Source organism: Podarcis raffonei, chromosome 1, assembly GCF_027172205.1.
Source record: "Podarcis raffonei isolate rPodRaf1 chromosome 1, rPodRaf1.pri, whole genome shotgun sequence".
Lineage (NCBI taxonomy): Eukaryota > Metazoa > Chordata > Lepidosauria > Squamata > Lacertidae > Podarcis > Podarcis raffonei.
Window position 1 is genome coordinate 4,236,898 of NC_070602.1, and position 9,722 is coordinate 4,246,619.

General features: G+C 44.5%; 1 protein-coding gene across 1 annotated transcript in view; it reads left to right on the forward strand.

Annotated features, from left to right (window-relative positions):
• The window catches only part of GNPNAT1 (glucosamine-phosphate N-acetyltransferase 1), a 39,174-nt gene extending 30,207 nt beyond the window's left edge, over positions 1–8,967 (forward strand). The window contains exons 5-7 of the mRNA XM_053365924.1: positions 832–959; positions 1,052–1,113; positions 7,757–8,967. Coding sequence (XP_053221899.1) covers positions 832–959; positions 1,052–1,113; positions 7,757–7,904 — 338 coding nt within the window. The 3' untranslated portion in view covers positions 7,905–8,967. The remainder of the gene's footprint in view (positions 1–831; positions 960–1,051; positions 1,114–7,756) is intronic.
• Positions 8,968–9,722: the final 755 nt, after the last annotated feature.

Here is a 9,722-nt window from a genome sequence, read left to right on the forward strand (position 1 = left end):
CAATTACACATCACTTGCCTTTACTGTAAGAGACCCTCACATTCTATTGACCTGCTTGTCAAGGGTTAGGTGCAGTATATTCTGGCAGATGGTTTTTAGGTGCCAGGCAAAATCATTTCTCTATAACCAGGCCTTTCTTATAACAAAGTTATAACTATAACTTTGGCTGATTGAACATTCTAGGGCCTTTTAATTGTGTTTGCGGGAGGGGAGGTTATTGGTTTGCTTTTGCTTTTGTTTTATTAAGTATTTTGTGTTCTCATTTTGTATTTTTATGTTGTCAACTGCCCTGGGATACAAATTTAGTAAGTAAGTAAGTATGTATGTATGTATGTATGTATGTATGTATGTATGTAGTAGTAAGGTAAAGGTAAAGGGACCCCTGACCATTAGGTCCAGTGGCCGACTCTGGGGTTGCGGTGCTCATCTCGCTTTGTTGGCCGAAGGAGCTGGCGTACAGCTTCCTGGTCATGTGGCCAGCATGACTAAACTGCTTCTGGCGAGCCAGAGCAGTGCACGGAAACGCCGTTTACCTTCCCGCCAGAGCGGTACCTATTTATCTACTTGCACTTTGACGTGCTTTTGAACTGCTAGGTTGGCAGGAGCAGGGACCGAGCAACGGGAGCTCACCCCGTCGCGGGGATTTGAACCGCCAGCCTTCTGATCAGCAAGTCCTAGGCTCTGTGTCCCATGTATGTAGTGGTAGTAATCATCATCATCATCATCATCATCATCATCTGGGTATGCAAACCTGAGCAGAGCTATAGGAAAACCGCATACCAGGGGAATGTAGATCCTCTTACCAATAATGCTCCTACCTGTATTTTCTAGAAACATTTGAACACATGAAGAGTTCTGGGGACTACTACGTTACAGTAGTGGAAGATACTATTCTAGGAGAGATTGTGGCTACTGCAACTTTAGTCATAGAACACAAGTTTACTCACTCGTGTGCAAAGGTATGTTGGGGGTGCGGGAAATACTGTTGCTGTGAATAATTCCTTGCACTTTCTAGTACTCAGCTTCTAAGTGGTATTGCCTGTCTTCACAGAGGGGAAGAATAGAAGACGTTGTTGTAAGCGGAGAATGCAGAGGAAAACAACTTGGGAAATTGTAAGTGGCTGTTAATCATCTGCAGTAGCGTACCAGCCGGGTTGGGGGGAGTGGTGCCAGCTGCCTCTCCCGGTCTGCCCCACGGAGAGTCTCAGGGTCCATAAATAGCAACACCCTAGTGGTCCTGGGCCCTAAGGAAGTTAGCTTAGCTTCAACCAGAGCCAGGGCCTTTTCAACACTGGCCCCGGCCTGGTGGAATGCTCTGCCTCATGAGACCAGGGCCCTGCAGGATCTGATTTCTTTCCGCAGGGCCTGAAAGACAGAGTTGTTCCACCTGGCCTTTGGCTTGGAGCCAATTTGATTCCCTCCCCCTCTTTCTTTTTTCTTTTCCTTTCTCCTACTGCGATGAGGCTGCATTTTAATATTTCAATATTTTAATGTATTTTAATTTTGTTTTTAAGTTGTATTCATTCAACTTATTTTTATTATTGCTTGTTAGCCGCTCTCAGCCCGGCCTTGGCTGGGGAGGGCGGGGTATAAATAAAAATTATTATTATTATTATTATTATTATTATTATTATTATTATTATTATTATTACATGCCCCACAAGACCTAAGTGAGCAAGGACTGCCTCTCGCCATATGAACCAACCCAGTCCTTGCAATCATTCTGGCCTTTCTTTGTGTGCCTCCTCTATGAGAACGGGCCTTTTCCGAGGTGCCTCCCCACTTGTGGAATTCTCTTCCCAGGGAGGTTTGGCGCCTTCATTACATATTTTTAAGCCCGACAAAAACTTTCCTCTTCTCCCAGGCCTTTGCCGGATTAAGCAAGCTATGGCCTTTTAAACTGTAGGAGGGGTGTTGTTGTTTGCTTGTTACTACGTTATGCATTTTTTTGTTTTTATACTGTAAGCTGCCCTGTGACCCTTGGATGAATGGCGACACAGAAATTTAATGAAAAATAACAATAGCAATAAAAATCACCAATGGTGTCCGACGCCCTCCCCCAAACACACATTCTGCAAGGCTAAACTTCTTCTAAAGCAATAAACTGATATTTATGTAACACCTTTCAAGCATCCCAAACTAGTCATATTCATTCTTTACAACCATTCTGTAATATGGGGCCGGTATTATTCATCTATTCTAGGAGTGAGGTTGAGGCAAGTGGCTTTCTGAAGACCACTTAGCTCTATGACAAGTTCTCTTAACACTTGAATCGGCAGTTTTACAGCTCATACCCTTTGCCCATGGCTGGGGAGTTTGTGGGTCTCCAAATGATGTTCGACTGATTCACACCAGCCGCACCCAGCATGACATATGGTCAGAGTTGATCTGGTGGGCCACAGCTTCATCACCCTGATTTGAGTCTCTTAAGCACTTCCGGAAGTGTGATGCCGCAGCTGGGAGCGTTGGGCTTATGGGAACATAAAGAGCTATCTTATACAGTCAGATCTTTGGTCTATCCAGTTCAGTATTGTCTGCAGTAAATGACAGCAGCTATCCAGTGTTTCTTAAGAGGTGCCAGGAATTTAACAGGGAACCTTCTAATTGCTGAGCATGCAGCCTAGTAACACTAACCAGATAGCTCCAAATTCACATCCATAAGCACACACCCCAAACCCTGTCTCACCTGAAGCCAGTTTATTTGTAACCTACCTTATTAGGTTATTTGGCTGAAACACAGCCCTTGATCTCCTTTTGATGTACGGTATCAACACCCCATCTCCATTTGGGCTCATTGTGCTTCCATTCTTTCCAACTGGCATAGTTTTTTGCTTGCCTTTGGGCATTTAATCTGTACCCAAATTGCAGGACCCTGCCAAGGTATACACTTCAAACCTCCTTCGAGCGGAATGTCTCCCTAGTTCAGTGGTTCTCAAAGGGTGTGGCAGGAGAGGGAGGCAGGAAGATTCAAGGACAATCAAATAAACTTCTAAGCATTTCAGTCTAGTGTAGTATGAGGGGGGATATACAACCAGAAACAGTATTCACACCTATCTTCAAGAGCATCGGCCATTCTTCTACAGTTCCCCATGATATCTTGTGAACAGGGATTTTCAACTCTTCACAAATGTGAACGATCAGAAAAGAGAAAGGCATTTGGGTCAAAATTAAGGGAGAGAAGAATAACAGTGACCTCATTGTGGGAGTTTACTATAGATCCCCAAGCCAAACGGAGGACATTGATGATGCCTTCCTGGAACAGATGGCCAAGCATGCAAAAGGAAGGGAGATAGTAGTAATGGGGGACTTCAATTACCCGGATATTTGTTGGATGTCAAACTCAGCCAAGAGCATAAGGTCAAACAGATTCCTCACTGGCCTTGCAGACAACTTCATTGTCCAGAAAGTGGGAGAAGCTACAAGAGGAACAGCCATTTTAGATCTGGTCCTAACCAATGTTGATGACCTGGTTAGTGGGGTAGAAGTGGAAGGATCATTAGGCGCGAGTGATCATGCTCTTCTGAAGTTTACTATACAGCGGAAAGGAGCAGCCAAGCATACTAGGACTCAATTTCTCGACTTTAAGAAAGCCGACTTCATAAAACTTAGGGAAGTGCTGGGTGAGATCCCATGGACAGTAATACTAAAAGGAAAGGGAGTTCATGATGGCTGGGAGTTTGTTAAGAGGGAGATAGTAAAAGCACAACTTCAGGCAATACCAATGAGACGGAAACATGGAAGGTGCCTAAAGAAGCCAGGGTGGCTATCTAAAGAACTTTTAACTGAGTTAAGATTAAAAAAGGATGTGTACAAAAAATGGAAAAGGGGGGAAACCACCAAAGAGGAATTCAAACAAATAGCCAGCACGTGTAGACACAAAGTCAGAAAAGCTAAAGCACAGAATGAACTCAGGCTTGCTAGAGAGGTTAAAAGCAACAAAAAAGGCTTTTATGGGTATGTTCGTAGCAAAAGGAAGAACAAAGAAACAGTGGGGTCACTCAGAGGAGAAGATGGTGAAATGCAAACAGGGGACACAGAAAGGGCTGAACTCCTCAATGCCTTCTTTGCCTCAGTCTTCTCCGATAAAGAAAACAATGCCCGACCTGAAGAATTTGGAGCAAATGATTCAGCAGAGGAAACACAGCCCAGAATAACTAAGGAGATAGTACAAGAATACTTGGCTAGTCTAGATGTATTCAAGTCTCCAGGGCCAGATGAACTGCATCCAAGAGTATTAAAAGAACTGGCAGATGTGATTTCAGAACCACTGGCAGTCATCTTTGAGAATTCCTGGAGAACAGGCGAAGTCCCAGCAGACTGGAGGAGGGCAAATGTTGTCCCTATTTTCAAAAAGGGGAAAAGAGAGGACCCAAATAATTACCGCCCAGTCAGTCTGACATCAATACCAGGGAAGATTCTGGAGCAGATCATTAAGCAAACAGTCTGTGAGCACCTGGAAAGGAATGCTGTGATCACCAATAGTCAGCATGGATTTCTGAAAAATAAGTCATGTCAGACTAACCTGATCTCGTTTTTTGACAGAATTACAAGCCTGGTAGATGAAGGGAACGCAGTGGATGTAGCCTACCTTGATTTCAGCAAGGCATTTGACAAGGTGCCCCATGATATTCTTGTAAAGAAGCTGGTAAAATGCGGTCTTGACTATGCTACCACTCAGTGGATTTGTAACTGGCTGACTGACCGAACCCAAAGGGTGCTCATCAATGGTTCCTCTTCATCCTGGAGAAGAGTGACTAGTGGGGTGCCACAGGGTTCTGTCTTGGGCCCGGTCTTATTCAACATCTTTATCAACGACTTGGATGATGGACTCAAGGGCATCCTGATCAAATTTGCAGATGACACCAAACTGGGAGGGGTGGCTAACACCCCAGAGGACAGGAACACACTTCAAAACGACCTTGACAGATTAGAGAACTGGGCCAAAACAAACAAGATGAATTTTAACAGGAAGAAATGTAAAGTATTGCACTTGGGCAAAAAAAATGAGAGGCACAAATACAAGATGGGTGACACCTGGCTTGAGAGCACTACATGTGAAAAGGATCTAGGAGTCTTGGTTGACCACAAACTTGACATGAGCCAACAGTGTGACGCGGCAGCTAAAAAAGCCAATGCAATTCTGGGCTGCATCAATAGGAGTATAGCATCTAGATCAAGGGAAGTAATAGTGCCACTGTATTCTGCTCTGGTCAGACCTCACCTGGAGTACTGTGTCCAGTTCTGGGCACCACAGTTCAAGAAGGACATTGACAAACTGGAACGTGTCCAGAGGAGGGCAACCAAAATGGTCAAAGGCCTGGAAACGATGCCTTATGAGGAACGGCTAAGGGAGCTGGGCATGTTTAGCCTGGAGAAGAGGAGGTTAAGGGGTGATATGATAGCCATGTTCAAATATATAAAAGGATGTCACATAGAGGAGGGAGAAAGGTTGTTTTCTGCTGCTCCAGAGAAGCGGACACGGAGCAATGGATCCAAACTACAAGAAAGAAGATTCCACCTAAACATTAGGAAGAACTTCCTGACAGTAAGAGCTGTTCGACAGTGGAATTTGCTGCCAAGGAGTGTGGTGGAGTCTCCTTCTTTGGAGGTCTTTAAGCAGAGGCTTGACAACCATATGTCAGGAGTGCTCTGATGGTGTTTCCTGCTTGGCAGGGGGTTGGACTCGATGGCCCTTGTGGTCTCTTCCAACTCTATGATTCTATGATTCTATGATTCTTTGTGCTGATGAGTTTGTTTGCCTCAAATTAGACCTAATACAAATGAGATTACCTGGCAAAAGCAAGCTCACACCTCTTATTGGTTACAGATAGGTAGCCGTGTTGGTCTGCCATAGTCAAAACAAAATTTTTTTTTCCTTCCAGTAGCACCTTAAAGACCAACTAAGTTAGTTCTTGGTATGAGCTTTTGTGTGCATGCACACTTCTTCAGATACACTGAAACAGAAGTTGCCAGATCCTTCTATATAGTGAGAAGGTGGGGAGGGGTATTCCTCAGAAGGCTCCCAGGACGTTCTATACAAGATCTCAAAGTAGCTGTTTTACTACAAAGGAATTTCAGAAATAGACTGGAAAGAGAAGCTGCTGAATTGCAACTCATTACCAAACTTAAAACCATGGAGAGACCTGGTCTGAACAAAGACATTGGATTCTTATCTCATTATACATGACAAAGCCATTTTTCACCTTCTCACCCCTTGCTTTTTCCTGTAAGACCTATTGCAGTCGTTAAGAGTCGTCAACAGGCTCATCACAGCTATCTGCCAATCACCCATTCCCACCACCCTTCTGAGTAATACCCCTCCCCACCTTCTCACTATATAGAGGGATCTGGCAACTTCTGTTTCAGTGTATCTGAAGAAGTGTGCATGCACACGAAAGCTCATACCAAGAACTAACTTAGTTGGTCTTTAAGGTGCTACTGGAAGGAAAAAATTTTTTTGTTTTGACCTCTTATTGGGTCTGTATACATTCTTAAGGTACATATGTAAGAGGCTCATTAATATTTTGGGAATGCTTCCTGTTCTTATGTAGCTGCATTTGTTTTATACTTTCTGGATGTCCCATGATCATATTATAAAGTAGTTGTGTTCTGGGTTATAAACCAAGCACTGCTAGGAGTTGTTTCTTTTTGTTTTCCAATGTATTTATCAATAAAAAATTTGGTGTGGCGCGAGCTAATTTTTATTCTGAACATGTGGCCCGGAGAAAATGTTTGAGAACTCCTGCCCTTTTGGACTTCCCTTATTCAATCGCAATAATGTACCGTATTTTTCGCTCCATAAGATGCACCTAGTTTTTAGAGGGGGAATGCAAGAATTTTTTTTTTTAAAAAAGGGAGCGCTGAGCAGAGCCTATATGCATCCCAGGCTCTGCTCAGCGCTCCCTTTCACGAGCTGCGTGGAGCGTGCGTGCGGCAGTCGCAGGCCTTTCCCCAGGAGGGAGAAGCCGCCAAGAGCCGCACACACGCTCCATGCGGCTCGTGAAAGGGAGTGCGGCTCTTGGGGGCTTTTCTATGAGGTGAGGGAATTCCCCCACGTCCCGCAAAAGCCCCCAAGAGCCGTGCACCCTTTAAAGAGCGTGCGGCTCTTGGGGGCTTTTCCCTCCTGCCTCCGCTCCATAAGACGCACACACATTTCCCCTTACTTTTTTGGAGGGGAAAAGTGTGTCTTATGGAGTGAAAAATACGGTATCTGTCTCCTCTTACTGTATACTCTCTTCCTCTGCAATTCTTGTCTCCTTCCACTCATTTCTTGCAGGGTTAGGGTTGGAAAGTGGGAGCTTCCTATTGTTTTCCCTTTGCTGAAAAGTGGCTCCTACTATCCATTTGGGCATGGTGGTGGCACTAGCAGTGCTGATGTGTAGATTCACAGTTGCCTGGTACATGCAGTTTGACGTCCTTTTGCAAGAGTATACCCATACAGTTTGTTTCAGAGTACAGTGGTACCTCTAGTTGCGGACACGATCCATTCCATTCCGGGGTGCCATTCGCACCCCGAAAAGTCCGCAACTAGAGTGGCGCTTCTGCGCAACCACAGAGTGCGACAGAGCGCTTCTGTGTATGTGTGAAGCGCGCAGAACGCTTCTACGCATGCGCAAAGCACGCAGGACGCTTCTGCGTGCGCATGGCAAAACCCAGAAGTATCCAGGTTTGCCGCATTCGCAAGCCGAAAAGACGCAACGTGAAGCTAACGCAACACAAGGTATGACTGTATTAACTCTTTTTCTTCTTCTTCTAGATTGATGTCAACTCTCACATTGCTAAGTAAGAGACTGAACTGCTACAAAATCACTCTCGAGTGTCAGCCAAAAAATGTTGCTTTCTATGAAAAATTTGGATATTCAGTATCTGAAGAAAACTACATGTATAAAAGATTCTTCAATTAAAGAACTTCCAGCTGTAATCTCATGTAATGGACTGTTGGTGGAGGACTGTCTCTTTTCTCTTTGTCTCTTTTCTCTTTGTGGAAAACAAATGGCTGCGAATGAAATTAACACCTTGAGAGATGGGACAACAAATACAGTACAGCAGACTTTGATTTAGGTTTCCTTGCTGACAGGAAACGTTTTAGAAGCCATTTCCTACTGTTAACGCTTTTTGCCAGCTGGGATGTGAAAGATTATTGCCAGGTGGGGGTGGTTTTTAACCAAAGGCTATATTTTTACCTGATTCCTTTCTCGCCTTGTATTTTTCTAAGTCTTGTGCTGCTTTGTGTTGCCAATTCAGTGGTGGTTAATGAGGCAGGACTGATTTGCGAGGTTTTTAGTCATGTGGGTAGGAGAAATGCAAGGTCTGTACCAGGCTGTCACTGGTCTTGACGTTAGTACGCCTCAGATCTTCATGGGCCCCAGAAGAGCCCTGCAATGACTGATTTGTCATGCAGCGGCCTGAGCGGTTCTATTAGTCCTCTAGCAGTCACAATTGGTAAAAAATATTGCTTACACAAAGAACCTGCATTTCTAAAATATTGTATTCTTATCTCTTGTAGCTGTGAAAAGGCTGTGGGGCCAAGGGGCCCTCTTTTCCAGCATGGGCTATATCACATGTATGCTTTGCAAAAGCAATCTTCTGCCATGCTAACCCACTCAGCAGATGTTCCAGATCCCAAATCCACATCTCAGAGGCTCCCCTATGCTTTGGGGACTTTAGATAAAGCCACGTAGCACTTCTTGCCATGAGCCGCCAATAACAGTACAACTTTCCTCCCACCATTTCAACTTGAAAGGGGGCAGTCTTGGGCATTACAAGCAAATGAAGGGCACTGCAGTAAATTTTTGTAGTCGAGTACATAGCTTTATAAAATATTACCGAGGGCTACTGTAAGCAGATTTCATGCATTTTGTGGTACTCTAAAAACTTTATTGGGGGGTGACTAAAGTTTATTTATTCAGGTTTTTTAAAAAGCACTGTTAAGACATAAATAAATGGAGGCTGTTAAAATCTTTTGAATTATGGTCTTCCTTCTTCATTGGTCTAGATGTGCTCTAGTTGGCCTGCTGTTCTACTTGGGTGATTTGATAAGTGTTAGCGGAGTTCATCCACGGGGGACAATTAAATACTGTTGGATGCAGAACATGTTTGAAGTTAAGTGGACCACAACCTGTGGAGGGGAGCTAATCCACAACTTAAAGTTCTAAATGTGATTGCTGATTCCACTGGCCTTTAAACTGAGAGCCAGTGTGGTGTACTGGTTAAGAGCGGTAGTCTCGTAATCTGGTGAACCGGGTTCGTGTCTCCGCTCCTCCACATGCAGCTGCTGGGTGACCTTGGGCCAGTCACACTTCTCTGAAGTCTCTCAGCCCCACTCACCTCACAGAGTGTTTGTTGTGGGGGAGGAAGGGAAAGGAAAATGTTAGCCGCTTTGAGACTCCTTAAAGAGAGTGAAAGGCGGGATATCAAATCCAAACTCTTCTTCTTCTTCTAAACTATAGCCAGGAAAAGGCACAAGAGCCTCCCGGAGCCTGGCAAGCAAGGCGGAAAGCTTAAAAGCGCTCTGCCTTTCATAGGGGGCAAGGCCTGCTTGGTGCACCAGCTCCAGAACAGTAGGGGTGCTCTTGCAGGGGCGGTTTTAGGGTTGTTTTGGCTATACGTAATTTTGGCTGTATGTCCTTAAACCTCACATAAATTACGAATCGTCTGTATAGGTTTGAAGAACAGAAAACCAAAAATACTGGCAATATGGCTAGAAGGTAACATTCAGCAGT